General features: G+C 38.6%; 1 protein-coding gene across 2 annotated transcripts in view; it reads right to left on the bottom strand.

The window, feature by feature from the left end:
• atg5 (ATG5 autophagy related 5 homolog (S. cerevisiae)) overlaps nucleotides 1-18,669 on the bottom strand; it is a 45,103-nt gene that overhangs the window by 17,153 nt on the left and 9,281 nt on the right. For both annotated transcript variants that reach the window (XM_084944028.1, XM_084944030.1), the window contains exons 6-7: nucleotides 17,716-17,810; nucleotides 4,234-4,351 (exon numbers count right to left, since the gene is read on the bottom strand). In XM_084944028.1, the coding sequence (XP_084800154.1) occupies nucleotides 4,234-4,351; nucleotides 17,716-17,810 (213 nt within the window). The remainder of the gene's footprint in view (nucleotides 1-4,233; nucleotides 4,352-17,715; nucleotides 17,811-18,669) is intronic.

Genomic DNA, 18,669 nt, shown 5'->3' with positions numbered 1-18,669 from the left:
CTGGCTCTCTGCATCAACAAATCTTCTCTGTGGCATTTTTCTATTCCTAACGCCTGGCAGCTCCATATTCAACATCCTTTACTTTATACATTCTTCCATCCTCTATACAAGTTCAAACAGTCTCAGCCCTGCCTCTCTTACTTTGTCTCCAAACTGCTCCACTTATGCTGTTCCTCTGATATAGTGATTTCAATTCCTGTCCACGCTGGGCGCTCCAAACAATATATTTTACCATATTGCTGCTAAGGCCCCAACACCATATTTTTGGCTCTGGAACGTAAAGTTAATGGCTATGCTCTGTAGCAGGTAGGGCGCTACCTCTCTATCTCCAATATTTACTTACTTTTAAGTCTGCTTTTGGGCTTAACCAACTCTTAAAGGAAATATCTTGTGCTTTGTGTTTTCCCATTTACTGATAAGTGGGTAATGTACAATGGATGTTAAAGGCTTTGTTCAACTGGGCTTTGAGGCTATAGAGGGGTGAGGGTAAACCAAAACAGTGAAGAAGCTGGCATCACACCCTAAACCCTTAGCACCATTTTTGTCGACATATACTAAAAAGCACTACTCTATTGTTTTATTTGAATTATTTTTGAGTGTACTAGCTGCAAAAGATGTGTTTTGTGTGCTGTGTTATTTGTTGTATAGAATTGGAAAAATCTAACATCTTGGGTTACTTTGATACAAGCAAATCTTGCAGTGGCTTGGTGCCGAAATAAAACTAATTACATACTTTAGGAGATTTAAAATATGATAATAATCAAGCTTTTTAGTGCTATTGTGTATTTCATGTAAAAAATTTTACATTTTCTGTAAATTCTGTGAATCTCACTTATAGCCCACTTCTGGGCGTCGTCTACCTGGAGTCGAGTGTTTTGACCGATGCATAAAACTAGGGCTGTTCGATATAACGATGTATATCGGATGACAATATAAAAACGTCTATCGTTTCATTTAAAACTATCATTTGTTTCGTGGTGTCGCAAAATAAACTGTTTACGGCAATATTTTTTCATGGTTTTGATGGTCACTGTAGTGGCTATATTAATTTGTTAAAGTTCTCTCTTTCTCTTATATTTAATATAACCATACTACAGGCGGACAAGCGACTGTTTTTATGTGTTGTCGTTAGCAACAACGACGGTAAAACCATCGCGTGTCTGCTTGTTTATTTTCCACATAAACCTTTCACAATAAGGCTCAAGATCCTGTTGAGACTTTTCAAAATAAACTGAATCACGTGAAAGAGTATGCAGAGTATTTACCGATGAGAAGAAAAAAAGAGCCGTCAGGTGCTAAAAAATAAACCTTAGACTCAAACCTTTGAACAGGCTTTCCCCTGCAGCACGCTGTGTAATAAATACTCACAAAGAAAACGGCGGCTGTTACAACTTATGTCTAAAAATGTATCGTTTCATGCATCGGTTAAAACACTCGACTCCAGGTACACGACGCGCAGCTGGAAACATTTCACGCAAGTCGAGCTGCCCGAGATTCACAGAACTGTTTCAGAACCAAACCATGTCCATGTCAGAGGTAGCCCCTCGTTTAGAAATAAGGTCCTTGACTTGTTTTGACTGGTCCTTCTGTCTGTCATCACTTCCTTTTTTTTTTGAAAAACCTCAACAGTATCTTCAGCTTTATTGTGAAAGCTTTATGTAGAAAATAAGTGGACGGCAAACGCTGGGTTTACCGTCATTGTTGCTAACAACAAAGTAAAAACAGTCGCTTGTCATCCGTAGTTTAGTTATTTTAAATATAAGAGAAAGAGAGAACTTAACAAAAAGTAATAGGTGCATGTGAACATATTGGCCAGATTTTTACTTTTATAGTCATGTTTTTATTTTGGGGGACCTACACGTCCCTAGCTGGCTAGTTTTCTTCATTGGCTGCTCTATATCCTTGCGGAAAGCCCTAAATGTAAACAATCAGGGCAAGACAGAAAGAGAGTGAATGTTAAATAGACAGTTAGGCAGACGGAGGGAGAAGGGGGGCTGTTAATGGTTTTGTCTCTTTCATGCAGGTGAGTTTCCTGTGGGTCCTCTGTCCTAACACACTATTGTGTCCTTATCTACTTCCTCTCTCCTCCTGCGCAGACACTGCCTGTTTAGACTGCTGCTGCTCTCTTTCTCCTCCTCTCCTCTTATCTCTTCTTTCATTATTTCCATGCCTCCATCACAGCTGCAAGTAAACTGTGTATGCCACAGGTGAACAAAGCCTTTATACCACACTAGGTGTCATTTTATGTATATGCAACTGGCATTGCTCTTTCAGTTCACTTTATTTAAAAAAAAAAAAAAAAAAAAAAAAAAAAAAAAAAAAAAAAGATAAACATGTTGTTTGTAACTTTTTCCCCAAGTGGTCACTTTACAGAACATATCCATTATCTTTAGGTTCCAGAGCTCAAAATATCATATTGTGGCCTTAGCAGACATCTCAGATTACTGCCCCAAAACCTGGACATAAAGTAAGTAAATCTCAGCATATTGATCCATTTCTCTCCTTATTCTTAAAACTGTAACACAGGCATGTCAAACTCATTTTACATCGTGGCCCAAATATAGCCCACTTTGATCTCAAGTGGACTAGACCAGTGAAAATGACCCTTTCTGTCAGTGTTAAGAGGTTCAACGACACACTGAATCCCTGGTATATTCTAATATAAAAAAGAAGTCTAATTTCAACAATACATTTCAATTTTTTCTAGAGATTAAGAAATTCTGCTGTGGGGAATGAAAGACGTCTTTCAGCATGACTCTTAAATGTGTACAAGAAGAAGTTTCCGTTAGCTTATTGCACACTTTCCTGTGAAAAGTTATTGTTAAATGGCAGAATATGTTCTTTTAAAAAAAAAATAAAATAAAAATAAATTCTTTTACTGAAAACCCACTGTAAAAATCATACATTTTTAGAGTTGATAGTGAGAAACAGGTGTTGTCATTTGTATATCTATTTATTATTAATACAGTACCAAACATCCCCCCCCTCCTTTTATTAAGATTACAGCTCACCTCAAGACTTTATGTCACATGACTTTGTCTCTTAGGCTACGTTCACACTGCAGGCGAAAGCGCATCAAATCCGACTTTTTGACCCTATTCGACCCATATCCGATCATGGTATGACAGTTTGAACAGCCCAAATCCGATATTTTGAAATCCGAGCAGGGTCACTGAATCCGATACATATCTGACGTTTTAGAAAGCGACTGCTGTTTGAATGGTCATGTCACATTAAATCCGTCTTTTACGTCACTGACACAAGACAGACGGCAATTATCAGCGCCGGAGAAGACAAACGAGAAAGCATGGCAGCGGAAACTGGAGACGGAGCGAGGCATATGGGGAGACAATTCTATTCAAGCTAAACGACTCTGTGTCCATATATACCTCTGCACGGAGGTAGCAGCCCCTGCTCCAAACAAGCCCATTGTTAAAACACGGGCTCTCTTTTTTCTCAGTGTTCTTCTTTCTCTAATTAATTTGTCAAAATTCTGTCGGTTTAGACTGTGCAGAAATTGTTAGACGGCTGCAACAACACCTACTAGCTCTGTAGCCGCCACTTTTACTTCCGTAAGCAGAGTGCGTTGTGTGTGACGTCTTCTTTTGCGCATGCGGGCTGCTTTGAGGGCCGTGAACCGTTCACACTAGAGCGTGTTTGCTGTCACATTTTATTTGTAGTGTGAACAACCACACAAAAAAAATCAGATTTGATCAAAAAATTGGAATTGAGCATTATGACCTGCAGTGTGAACGAAGCCTTAATGACTCACCACTCTTTATCTACCCATCTCCATATCTATTCACATTTTCTGGCAACTACCACTATTTTTTTTCACCGAGACCATCTCATGGTTATATTACCTTATTATCTCTGAGAATGAATCTCAGACATGTCTCATGTAGCAGCATAAAAAAAAAAGAAGAAGAAGAAGAAGGGATCCTTTCTTTTCTCCTCTCACTTCTGGAATATGGCATGACCCACATTTGATAAGAAAACCAAAGATAACACATTCTGTTACTTCTTGTGTTAACTGGTGGCGATGTCGGCATTACAGTCTTGTGTGTTTATGTTAGTGATGTTATGCTTGTATTATTCCTGATGGCATTGCCATTATCTGTTATTAAGGAGATGCAAACGTGACTATGCTGCTGACTACAAAAAAAAAAAAAAGTGAAGACACAACATTTCACCCACTCCCTCACTTCGAACTTGCCTGTATGTACCACTTACCATCATTTGTTATAGCAGCTGGGTACATTTCCTTTAGCAGGTCACCAAGGGTGTATGCATTGCCTTCAGGTGAAACTGGTCGAAACAGCTTCTGGATGAATGGCCTATCGCTCATTGCCTGTAAGTAATGAGAGTAGAGGAAAGTATAGAATCATAACTATAGTATATCAAACATGAAATTTGAGTTTAACATCAAAGTTTTCGGTAATAGTTCTCTGGGCTTCTCGAGGGACATTCATTGCTCTTCTTTGGATGTTGGCTGCCTTCTGTTCTGCCTCTGGAGTGGCCAATACATGACTGAGTGTTCAATTGTTTTTTGTTCTACCCAGGTACGCTTTTACTGCACTGGTGTTGTGTTTGGACAACAGTGAGTGTAGGCACTCACTGCTGAACTGATGAAAATTTCAGATTCCCCCATTCATAACACCTGCTGCCACTGATTTTCAATCTAGTTCTTGTATACTTTGGCACACTTCAGCCTTTTCACCTCCATAAAAATAGCTTATTGAAGGCTACCGTTCCAATGAGACCATTTCTGACGAGGCTTTAGTGAACACTAGATGAATTAACCAGAGGCTCAGATGTTAGGTCATTGCTAGCCCATAACTTCAAGTCAGACATTAAATATGGATATTCATTCCAACTTCCATGCTAAGGAAAACTAATAAAATTTCAATATTTTACTCATTAGACATGTGATATTAATTTGAAAAATTCCTGGGAAATGCAGACAAAATATCCCGTAAGTGGGCCATTTTAACGTGAGAAAACACCAGAGGAAATTTTAAGGCGAGAAAGAGTTCACAAGGTTAAGACGGAGGAAGGAGTCCAAAACACTAAGCACGCAAATGCTGTGAATGAACAGTGTTCTGAGCTCAGCTGAGAATGTGTTGCTTTGATGAGCTTGACTGCTTAGAATGTGATTTAGCAATCTACTGCGTTTCAACATATGTTACAAGTGACGCTGACATGTTTTACCGATTTGAACAAGCCTGGAAATCATTAAAGAGTGCTTTAGTATGCACTTGGCAGAAAAATCTGCTTCTACCAAAACTAAAAGCTCATCTGGCTCATCCTCAGGTTCTCAGAAGCAGAGAATAGTTCAGTGAACCATAGAATTAAATGTGACATCTTTTATTGTTTCATGATAGGAATACTCTTCTCCAAGAGATGGTTTGAGGTTATGGAGAAGGTGGTTTTCTCAGTAAACTGGGTTCTTTCTCGCTGTTCCACAAAAGTGCTGCTGCATAGTGAATAACAAATAAACTGAACAAATATTTGATCAAAAACCAAATAATGAAAAGCAGAAAACTGAAGAAAACTCGCTAATTATTATTTATCTCCGCCGTTCCTTGTTTCCCGTTTACCCACATTTTGTACATCCCTTCTACGATAAGAGCTTTACTGTCTCAGTGAGACAGTTCTGGGTAACAGTGACCGCTAAAAGCCCAACATGTAAACTAAGCAACTATTTATAGGGCAGTGAACAAAGTATGTAGCAATGTAGCAAATATCCCCGCGAGTGTTCATCAGAGGTCTTCAGATGCTGCAGATTGCTCAACCAGCCACCACATTCCCTGAGTGAGATGTGTGGGAAATTACCAGGAGGCAGCACAAAAAAAAAAAAACGCAGTAGACTGTGTCAGGAGCCGATAATGGACTTTGATTCAAGAGAGTCTTTCCTGGCGTATTGGCATGCCCTTTGTCACAAATGAATGATGGCTTGCAATAATTTGTCACTATTTTCAAAATCGTGAGCCAATGAAAACAAAACTTTCTCTTCAGTGGTGAAAAATGCACGATTGGTTTTAAAATGGTAAATGGGCTGGCTCTTATGTAGACTCACACCACACCGCCTTATACAACATGCCCCACTCACCCATACGAGCATTTTTTCTACACCTAAATACTATCTAGTATTCATACATGAATAATTGGATCAGAGAGCAACTTAGGGTTCAGTATCTTGTCCAAGAATACATGGGCTTACAGACTGGAGCAGCCAGGGATCAAACCTCCAATCTTCAAATTAGCAGATGACCTGCTCATTCCTCTGAGCTACAGCCACCCCAATATGTGATGTTAACAGCAAATAAAATAAACACAAATAAGAATACATTTACAAACAGCATCATTTTACCTGTTAGGATAAAAACTTAAAACTTTAGAAATCACCTAACTTAAAACCACACTTCAAAATATAAAAACATTTTTTCTCTCCTCTACACCAGTCTAGGTAGAAACCCACTCTTTGTGGTTTCTTCCTGTTGAAAGATTTTTTCCACTCCACTACTGCCAAGCACTAAAAGGGAAATGCTGGTTTCCACCCAACTATATAAAGTGCCAAAAGAAGTATTTTCCCTTTTTAAATCATTATTAGTGAATAATAATAATAATAAATATCAAGGGCAAAATATTTGTGTGCCTAAAAGTGATATACCACTTCCATGCACTTGCAATATCTGTAAAAAGGCATACAAAAAGCACAGCTGCACAATTTTTTATTCACAACACCATAAAAATATTGTGACACCCCTAGAATACCCCTGAAGTGTATTAAATGTGACTCTAGTACGTAAGCATCTATGTTCTTCGTAAATGTTTTTCTCCCTATTGCTTCAGAATCAAGTTAAAAATTCATTAGTTCTCGTTACAGTGACCCATGTCCTTAGGTCATAAGAGAAGATGCCAGGAGCTGGACTCAATCCAGATGTCAGCAACTCTTTGTGACTTTTGTGTGCCATTTGATTGATGAAGCGAAACATTACACCATGAAATTTTATTTTAAATGGTTGTATGTTTGACTGAAAATTAACCAATTACTGAAATCAAGAGAAGCAAACTTGTGCACCACACCCGTTTGCAACAAAGCATGAATGCTGTATTTGCTACACGTTGTCCTAATCTGTAAATCATCAAAAGGAAAAGCACTCCCATGGTTGCTCGCTTTTGTATCAAGTATTATAATAAAGCAAATAATTGACTAGCACAATGAAAAAAAATCATCTGCAAAGATTATATCTCCTTTTCACTTAAATTTTGAAATTAATTAGATTATTGCCTATCCCCAATTATCCAATTATTAAATAATGAAAACAGCTGTAGTCATAAAGTCAGTTTTAAAATGTGTGTACGTCACAAAATAGCATCTTTTTAATTGTATGCATTGTATTGCATAAAACTATGCAATCATTTTATTACAATTAAATTCCAATGGGAAATTTTGGGCCTTTCTCTACCTGCTGAGCATTGTAAGACAATGGAAGAAATGTGTCCTCACAAAGAAAAACCTAGTACAGGCAGATACCCAACCTGAGGTGTCAAACGGAGAGTCTGACACATTATAGGGCTAATCATGGAGCCGTAAAAAGGAAACCAGCAAGGACAGGGATCGAATAACCGAGTGGTAACTACGCACCACAGAGCCAGGCGTGAACCAGCAAGAAGAAGCTTGCAGTAGAGGTGCGAAGCCTATGCTCAAGTTACACAGAAAAACTGAGTCACTGACAGGAAGCATGGCCTTTCGTGCGGGATCATCTCCAAGGGCCAGAGCAGAGAGAGTGTGCTAAGTGACAGCTACTTCATTGCATTTTTAAATTGGCATCATGAATTATTGAGCCAGTTGGCGTACAAAGAAGGAGCTATTGATCCCTTGGGAGAGAAGCGTGATACTGTTTGGATGAAGACACTTTTCTTTTCAGCTGGCATGACACCTTAGCTGCTACAGCAGCCCATGACAACAAAAAGAGGGCGAGGTGTCACTGGGATTCAGGTGAAAAGAGATGAACCGCTCTCGCTGAGTGAAAAGAACAGTGGAACTCAAGACGTCGGCTAATTGATGGAGGAGATTCAATCCACCTAATTGAAGGCAAAACAATGGATGACGGCTAAAGCACTGTCAATCCATATGTGTTTCTACAGACTGAGTGGGGTGAGGCAAAGGATTACCACTGAACTCTGAGACCATCCATTGGTATATTAAAGTTCCAACTTCATTTTCCTCAGAGCTTGACATGGACACCTACGGAGGAAAAACTCTCACACGACACTGACACGTTTGACAGAAGTGGGCTTTTGATACAGTGCTCACTGTTTTACTTTGGTCTCTGTGGCATCACCAACATTTAAGCACTGAAAAACAACAACTACAAACAGCAGTTTTCCATAAATTTCTTGCATTTATTTAATAATCTAGAAGATAACATAATACATCAACTATGGCTACTTCTGAGAAAAAAAATCAAACATATCAGTTAATATAAATTTTGCTAGTACCTTAGTCTGTGCATGAGGCTAGAGTAACGAGGGCTATAAATGACCTTTTTTTTTTTTTTTTAAACCAACGTGTTATTGCTTTTGTGCTCACAGCTATAAAAAGTCATGTTGAAAAATAGGTAGTTATGGCAACTAGTCGTCTTGCTAGCAGGTCATTCTACCATAGCTAGCTAGTGCTGCCTTTTCCATGACTTAAATGGGAACTGGAATCCAAAGTTATCCCAGACAGAGAATACCCTAACACCAAGCGATATATACAAAATAACTAGGGGTGGGGGTTTAACATGCTAATTTCGATTAATTAGTTTGAAAAAAAGTAAAGCATTTAAATGCACTTTGCATTGCAAAGGAAAACTTTTGTCAATGCATGATTTCCTGGTATACCGATTACACTAGCGGTTTGAGTACCAACGAAAAGTGTCAGCAGACCAAACTTGATGAAATGGCTGGCTTCAGGACCAGAAACCAGAGGAAATTAATACATCAACATCGGACAAAGTTGCAAATTCTCTCGCAAAATGGATTGGTCTGGACTGGAGACCACTATCAGTGGTAGAACATAGGGGGTTAGAAAATGCGCTACAGATTCAGATGAGGAAGCCCTGTGTAACCATCAGCGAGACAGATTGCAGTGGTGGTCCAGACGAGCAGGGACCCACCCACAGCTTTCTGTCCTGGCCTGCAACTATTTGATTAGTCCTGACACTTCTGTCCCATGTGAGAGACTACTATGTGACTTGCAGGTCACATAGTAACAAAAATGCGAACTGCCTTGAGCTCTGAAAATGTGAACAGGCTAGTTTGTCTAAGGCTACGTTCACACTGCAGGCGAAAGCGCATCAAATCCGATTTTTTTTCACCCTATGCGACCCATATCTGATCATGGTATGACAGTGTGAACGGCACAAATCCGATATTTTCAAATCCGATCTGGGTCACTTTTGTATGTGGTACTGAATCTGATACATATCCGATGTCTTAGAAAGCGACTGCTGTTTGAACGGTCATGTCGCATTAAATCCGTCTTTTACGTCACTGACACAAGACAGACGCCAATTATCAGCTCCGGAGAAGCACCCAATAAGACATCGCGAACGCTTCCTGGCCATCCAGCGTAGATGTCAGTGAAACTGTTGGGAAGACAACGTTGGAGAAACGTGAACATTTTATTTATACAGTATAATCTGCAGATTCTGACAGGAATCTGCAACTATCCTTTAAAGCACCGCTCCTCTCTAAAACAGCAATAAGGATAATTATTAGGTTATTTACATTATTATGTAAATAACAAAATAACTTGGGAAACGTAAAGTCCGAAGTCTTTATATGAAGGGCCATCAGTCAAACAATATTGTTTGCTCTGGGTCTAAACAGAGTGTGTGTCGTCTTCTTGTGAGGTCTTCTTTTGCGCATGCGGGCCACTTTGAGCGTTCACACTAGAGCACGTTTGCTGTCGCATTTTATTTGTAGTGTGAACAAGCAGACAAAAAAATCGGATTTGATCAAAAAATCGGAATTGAGCATTAAGACCTGCAGTGTGAACGTAGCCTAAGTAACTGGCTGAAAGAGATGGACAGTAAATTGTGAGTCCAACAGATTTGTTATTTTTTGCACCAAAATGTTTAATGCTCACACTGTTTTAGCCTAATGTACAAAATAACGTTAGCTAAGGTTATTCAGAGTTTAAAGGTGAAGCTGTATAAATAACCTTTTAAGTTTCTGCCTTATTTTTTTAAGAAGAAAAACTGAACTTTATGTTAAAATTTTTATTATTATTATTTAAAGACAATACCATTTTGAAAATGTACTTAAAGTTCTTAAAATAACACTTTATTTTGAAGTCTGCGCAATTTTGGCCAGGGATATTATTTTTTTCTGTTTTGCATTGAAATGCAGTTTCAATGCATTTTCCCCCATAGATTAAAAGAGCTTGAGTTTACAATATTTATGTCCATGTCTATTAGTTATGCCCAATAAAACCCTTTAAAATAAAAAAAAAAAAAAAACAAAAAAACAAAACAAAAAAACCCAAACATTTGCGCTTTGGGGCAAATTTTCTTTTGCGATTAATCAAGATTAATTAATTACAAAGAATCTAATGAATTTGATTTTTTAATCGAGTCCCACCCCTAAAAGTGAAAAAAAAAACAGGGGGTATTTTACTGTCTCGTAGGAGTGTTTTTTGTTTCAATGGCTGCACAATTTCTGCTCCAAAAGGCTTGGCAGTAACAGCAGATTAGAAATCCTGGAAACTTATTACTGTAAATGCTGCAAAACATTCTTCCCGAGTTCAACAAGCAAATCACCTGTTGCCTGTGGCAAGATTACGCACAACTGTTTCCAGCATTCCCAAGTTTTGTAATTGTCTGTGTAGTCACCACCTCCCCCTCTTCTCACTCAGCCATTACAAGATATCTCGGAGGCAATAAACCTGTATTCTTCGAAGCAGGCACCCTCCAAACACCACAACAGAGGTGGCTGGAGGCGGACTGCCTGCTTTCACATCAGGGGCTTGTGACTCAGCACTTAGTCACGGAGCAGGAACAGAGAGGAGTACCTGTACAGCAACAATGTAAACGGTCTTCAAAAGCAGGATAGTAATTTTCACTTTCCGTGCAGCGAGACTGTCGGCCCCGTTTGCCTCTTTAAATCACTGAGTGGCGTCACTGCTGGAGCAGAAAGATTCACTTGGTTTGTTGGTTTCCAGTGTATGTGCACACAGGAATACACACACACACACACACACACACACGCTGAATAACACGAGAAAAGTGCTCAAGTGGAAGCAATTTGATGACAAATACAAATAAATGAAAATTGCAACACAAAAACAGAAGCTTGAAAAGGCAGATGTATAAGTTCACACAGAAAGGTAGTTGCGAAAAGTATGTCATGACCATCAAAAAGCTATTCTGAGAATTTGTGGTTGTTCATTAACCTTACCTAAATAATTTACACTGTTACAGCCTGGAGGGAAAACAGGGTTTAAAATATAAATCTGTCAATTTGATCTGACCAGAACAGAAACAAAGCAGCATTCATACTAAAACAGAAGTTTAATTCTACGAATAATAATTATTAATGATGTTTGTGGGAGACAATGCAGACACACGCACACACAGAGACAAATGTGTTGTTCGTGCCAATGAGGTGTCTTCATCTCCATAAGGACAGCAGGCCAGACGGAAATGAGCCCTCTGTTATTTGGACTGAGTGTTGTCATTAATTCTGTCTGCATCAAACCCAGCACATGTTATTTACACTAAAGACCACAATCTGGCTTTGAAGGCCTCACTGAGGGAGGGTGTGTGTGTGTGTGCGTGTTTGGTAGGTGGAGGGTAGGGGTGTCTTTTTTCAGTTGAAGGCAGCCTCGTGTTAAGACATCCACAATGACTCCTGAGTGCCAAGCAGCTTTGTTCTTCTCAGCGTCTATACCATTTCAATTCTAGTCTATCTACTTTTTTTTCCAAAGATTGTGGCTTAGCTTGATTTTATCATGCTTGGTCTTGCCATAACAAATCTAGCTAGCAAAATACTATACTCATAGCAACAAAATATGCCTTGGAGAGCTGCTACAAATGTTGAAACTTTTCAAAGAAATTGTAATTATTTTTTTTTGCTTGCTTTAATTCCTTCCTTTGTTTTGGCCTTTGTAGTGGAGCATAAAGCTTTTTAATTAAAGGATAAATCCAGTTCTAGATCTTTTCCCCCTAATTCTAGGACTCACTCTTCAAAAGTATTAATGTTCCACTCAAAAAGACAAATCTGAGGAGCGTAAACTCCAACAAGATTAATGAGTTAGTTGTGTGTGTAGAGACCAAAGCCAAACCTTTAAGTGTCATTAAGAGGACCTCTTCTGACCTGGTTAGATTACCATGGTAACTGCATATTTAAAGATGCATAATGCTGCATATTTATTTCCTCCAGAGCAAGCTATTCTTAGAGTTTCCTACTGAAATCAGCTGTACAAATCACTAGTTCTTTTCCTGATGACATTATCAAGAGCAATACAGATTCTCAGTTGTAGGGATATTTTTTATTTCCAAATCTGTTGAGCCAAACTTTGCTAGATCAATATCCATATATTCAAATAGGAATGCTGAACAAATAAGTATATTTTTATGCAATCTCCTGATTTGCTGGCTGGTATGGTCCACACTTGTGATACTGCTTAAAAATCAAAGCAGCCATCTTTATTTGTCACAGATAACAACCATAAAAAAAGACTTTCACTTCGGCTTGAATAAAAAAAATGTTATTTCTATATATCAGCCATTTCCCCTGGTGTTAGAAATAAATGGCAGCAACGAAAGAGCACTTAGTGATACAATAAACATGTTAACTTACAAATTTACAAGTTGCTGCCTGTGGACATTTGAAATGTATTTGGCAGACTGAGTATAATCCATTTTCTGAACAATAAAACAAATGTGCCCTTTTATGACCCTGATGAAGAAATCCTGGATTAAGAAGGAAAGGTAGTAACTGTTGTTGTTATGCTGACTATGTCTAATAGGGTTCTTAGGTTTTGTTGAGCCAACCACTACTTCTTTAACATCGGCCTAGAGACCTGTCAGCAACCATTTAGCAACCACCAGTCACAAATGGGAAAAATGTGTATTCCCTAATGAGTTAATGCTTCCTGGCAAGTCAACTTCTTAAGTCTCATTCATGCAGGCCTAGAAACTCATCAGCAACATGCCAACTGTTGATCGCTACGGAAAGCGTGTATTTTGGCTGCTGACAGTGGTTTCTGGATGTTTCTGGAAGTTGCAAGTATGAAATTAGTTGCAAAGAGGTATACGGTGCTGCACTGAAAACCTCCTTGTAAATGCTTTATTTGCTAATAGGTTGCTGCTGTCTGTCATACAGAACAACAGCAACAGCAGTGTAGCACTGGCTGCAAATACAGGCAAACTACTCAACAAGTGGTAGTGAAAGAGTGAAAAGTGGTTTAGTTTGTGCTACTCATAGAGGACAATTGTGAGTCGTTGCAAATTAGCTGGTGTCTTTCACACTAACGACAGACAACCGCAGCAATCTGCTAGTGACCAAAGCAATCATAAGGCGGCTTTTGGTGCAGCATCATCTTTGCAGCTGAGCTCGGCAGACGACCACTCACAATCAGTCAGAAACATGCATTTTTCTCTTGATACCAGTGGTTGCCAGATGACTGCGAACAGTCCTCTACAACTGTGTTGTTGAAGCATAATCCAAAGCAAGGTTTGGCTGTGTTGAACTAGCTTCATACTACTCCTCTGGGTTTGCGATGAGTTTTTAAAAACATTAAACTTAAGATGATCAGGTTTAGCCAGACATTTTCAGACACTGGATATGTAACACTTATTGCTTAATTGAACCCTTAAAGTGAAATAGACCAGTCTTACATTATTGCAAACATAATACTAGAAGTGATGGAACAAGCCATCATGTAAACTATGTGTAAGATTTAACAATACACCAAGAGGTGTTATTAACTTGGTTCTATTTTGATTATTATAGAATCCAAAACTGTTCCTGCTGCTATGCTGTGTGATCATACAGGTGCAGCTGTGCCATGTCATATCACCAGTGATGTCAATGTACGTTTTTACATGATATAAAAGTATCATATTGCAATATTAATGATATGGTTGTACAACGAGACAAGCCCAAGCATGTCTGAGAACGAGAGCTGTGTGGCAGGATCTGATGATGATTTTGTGGCTATAAAGATAGCTACATCAACAACCTCTAGAAAAACACAATACTTTGCAAAATATGCAAGAAGACTGTTACCGCTTAAGGTGCAAACACAACACTTGTTTCACCACTCGAGGTAAAGACACACTCGAGGTAAAGACACACTCGAGGTAAAGACACACTTGTCGAGCACAACCAAGGTATGAAAGCACGCGAGGAGGATATATTAGCAAAAGTAAACAAATGACTCAACCGAGCATCTCTGGATCAGTCACTCGTTGCACTCCATATGACAGGAAGAGCAAACGGTGGATAGAAATTACTGATGCGGTTACCTGGTGGAAAATCAGGGCCTTAAGCAACTGGTTAAAAACCTCAACCTAAGATAAAAAATATTTTTTACCTGAGATGTTTTAATTCACTTTTTAATTTGTGGCAATATGCATGCCGCTAAAGAGTTACAACGTTAAGTGACTTTAGTCATAGCACTATATTACTGCACTGCACTACCCTGCTGCTGCTGGCAGCTTATGAAAATAAATTCACACTTTAATTTAAGTAGTTTGTCACCAATGACAGAAGCTCGTTGGAAAAAAAGGATGGAAAATGCTCTTCATTTGTTTCCGCGAATAACCCTGCTGCCTACAAGCTGCAATCATGACAAAACACTGCTTTTTTAAAATTTCAGAAATATCATTCTTGGAAATTTCCTTGAAATACTGTCAAGTAATTTTGTGTCTATATTGCCCACACCTAGTTGGAGGTATGTAATCAGCATGTAATAAACTCAGAAAGGAATAAATGCCGCTAACTTTGTCAATTAGGAATTATTACTGAGTTATCCCCAATTAGCCTCATTACCTCAAACTGTAACTATGTCATAAAGAAGCATTACAGTCTGTAGACGTAACACCGTAGAGCACAGCATTTGAGAGAAACGACAACAAACAAACACAAAAAGGTGTCTGGTCATCTAGGTAAAGGCAAAACGTTGCCTTTCTAAAAGCAGGCTACTTACTTAGCCACAGTTACTGCTCAGCAAAGCTGTGCCCTACTTACGAAACAATACAGACATTCATGAGTTTTGGTTTCTCCAAACAATTTTTGCAAACTTCTGTGGACACTCATAGCACTTTAAGACCGTGAAAGTAATTGCCTAGCACTGCAGAAAGCTGCAGTATTTTTAAGATCATAATGAACTGATTCTGTTCCCACTCTTCTTTAGACTTTCCAGACTTTCTTTGGTTGTAAATATTTAGCAGTTTGTAAGACTAAAACCACACCATCTCCACAACAATCCAGACTTTTCAGGAATGATGCTGACATTCTCTAGTGTATTTGGAAATTACAATGTGAGCTCGTAACAGGCTTTGATGCTACAACTGTCATGAAACCAACACAGCTCATAAATGACCATTGAAACTTTCAATTAAGTCATGAAAAATGTCCAAAAGTAGAAAGGTTTGGGTTTCTTCTACCCACGAGAAGTTACATAGCTTTGTGGCTGCAACAAGTGCATGTCGGAGAGGGCGGGCTGAGCTGGTTGGACTGCATGTTTCTGTGCACCACTTTAAAGCGTCGCTAATGTTTTATTACTGAAAACAAGAATGCTTTTGTTGAAGTGTAAAATGTTTTATTTATGTGCTGAAGATGTGAAAGTAAAAACAAGCATTTTCAGCTTTGAATTTCATGCAAAACAGTCAGCGCTGACAGTGACTGACAGCTGCTCCGTCGCCCTTGTTGTTGTGCAGAATGTAAATGCTGCCATATGTGGAGCCCAGCACGTCTAATTAAAACTTAAAACACTTGATAATAAATCGTCATGATGGGAAATTACCAGCAGTCACAGCAGATATGGTGACGGAAAAATATGCTTAGTAGGAAAGTTCACTCTAGCATCTTACCATTACACTGAAGTCCTGCTGTGCTATTAACATCTACAAATCTCTTTCGGTTCCATAACATAACACTTGACACAGTCATTTAAGACCAGATCTATTTTTTGCACTGTTTGCCACTCCATTTTTTTCATATTATATTTCCTAACTTGCCTTGACAGACTAAAGTTTTAAATTGTTCACAGAACAACAGTGATGGGACTTTCTGCACTCACAATGAGGCATTAGACTCAAAGCAGACTGTCAACATGTTTTGCTACAAAATTCCAGATGTGTTCATGCTATTTACTTCCCTGACTGGACTGAATGATACTCTTCGGTAACAAGAAAGATAAAAACAGACTTGTTTTATATATGTTTACAGCGGTGCTACAGATTCGTCCATTAGCATGCCATGTTTTGTTGTAGAAATGCATTTTTACTCATTCTGTGAACTGTACCAAGTACTCTAGAAGTTGTAAAGTTCATTTTCCAGACGTTTTTCGGCCATTTGTGATCGGTGTAGAAACCCCCAACACTTGACTCAAAGCGCTTTCCCCCACTGTCTGGCTTGCGACGGCTAATGTTTTCCAGTTGCTTATTCATCCCTTCTTGTTTCTGTGCTCCAAAGGGACTTTTTACCTGAGTCAGGATTAAGCTATATCGGCGTAGTGGAAACACCCGACCTGAGGCTGCTTGTCTGCCTGCACCTCCTTAAACCAGACTGAACCCTTAGGCTTACACATTGGCTCAACATGGGTCAATGAAACTCCAGAAAAACTTGTGAGTGTTACAGGTATCAAATGTACAGGAAAAAATGAATAACTTCCCCAGAAACCCAGGCACAACAGATCACATGCATATTGCGAGAAATATTTTGTTTTTTTGATTTGCTTTCATCATTTACAGAGCAACTGTTTTATCATAGGTCACGACTACAAGTAGGAACATGTAAAGCAGTGAAGTTACGGGCAGCATGAAAAAGAAATTAAAACCACCTACACTCAGGTGTCAGGTGAATATTATGACTGACATGTATGCTGTTGGTTGTGTGTTCTAAACTGAATGAACCAAGGCTCTTATTGTTTATTAAAGTTATGAATATACCAAGAAAAGGTCCAAGAAGAGGTTAACATGGATGACTGACAAGATTTTCTTTTACTGTTAATGTAGAGTTATAGCAGGCAGAAGCAATGTTTACCCATCCTTAGGTACAATTCTTAAATTGTGTAGGAATTATTATCTGAGGGTTTAAAATTAAAGGAAAGAAGAGTTCATTTTATCTTTCATTTCATCAAGAGTTCTATTCTTTTCTTTCTTTCTTTCTTTTAAATCAACAGGCTGTTTTAAATACAGATCGTGACTCCAAGTAATAGTTTTTGTGACCTCAACAGTAGACTACAGTAGACAAAGAGAGGCAGTGAGTAGCTGGAGGAATCATTGGTTGATTTATCTGCTAAAGAAACACTCTTTACTTTTGCACAGCCCTTTGGCACCATCTACAGGGCAGAAGAGGAAAATTTCCCTTTCAATGAATTAAAAATACATTGTGCAAAGTGGAAATACTATGTTCAAAGCATATTTCTGTGGGGGAAAGAGTTTGGTTTGTGGTTTTTAAGTTTTACTCGTGTGTCCTTATGTATGTTACCTGGTATATCCTGAAAGGGATGTATCTGAAGCCTCCCTCCTCAGTGGGATATTCCATCAGCTTCCTGTTCATGGCCCAGAACTGGTCGAACTTATCTGACACAAAAACAGACGCATAACATAAAAATCACACAAAGATAAACTTTTTAATAGGTCATCAGTATGCCTATTAGACCCCGTCCCTAAAAGATTACTCAAATAAGTCTTACCATTAATAAAAATTATTGTTATTACACTTTTTTCTTTAAATATGTATCACAAAATAATTCAGGCTGCTGTTCCTAAGTAATTCCTTAAAAATCCCTTACTTGATTTCAAACCTTCCTTTCATTCTGAAAACTCTTCCAATTCTTGTTGTAAATCTGCTATGCGATAGTTTGCAGAGGAATGATTTATTTGAAGAGTTTCAGTCAGAATTTAGAGTTCATCATAACAACGAAACAGCACTAGTGAAGGTTAGTATTTATTTTTTATGACCTTAGACAGTGGACTGATCTGTGCTTGTCCTGCTCGACCTCAGTGTAGCACTCAATGCCACCTACTACATTTTATTACAGAGAGTAGAATACACCGTTGGTATTAAAGGAAATGTACTGTGCTGCTTTCAATTGTACTAATGTGATAGATGCAAACTTTCACTTCCTCACAGACAAAAGTTAGCAACGTGGCTCCACAGGGTTCTCTGCTGTGACCAATATTTCTGACATCACACAGTTATACTGTTAGAAAACGCTGTGCTGATGTTGCTGATGCTGATTACCTTGTAATATTTATCTCTAAAGCCAGGTGACATACATAAACTTTTTAAACCACAGGTACATCTTACATCTGTCATTTTTACTTCTAAATTACGAAAAAAAAATTGATTATTGAACAGAAACATGGCGTCTATCCAGACATTTACTCTGGATAACATTATCCGGCCTCCAGCAATGCACTGAGGAATCTCTGAGTC

This window comes from Perissodus microlepis, chromosome 11 (genome assembly GCF_051167445.1).
Source record: "Perissodus microlepis isolate ML-2025 ecotype Zambia chromosome 11, ASM5116744v1, whole genome shotgun sequence".
Lineage (NCBI taxonomy): Eukaryota > Metazoa > Chordata > Actinopteri > Cichliformes > Cichlidae > Perissodus > Perissodus microlepis.
This window is presented reverse-complemented; position numbering and strand designations above follow the sequence as displayed.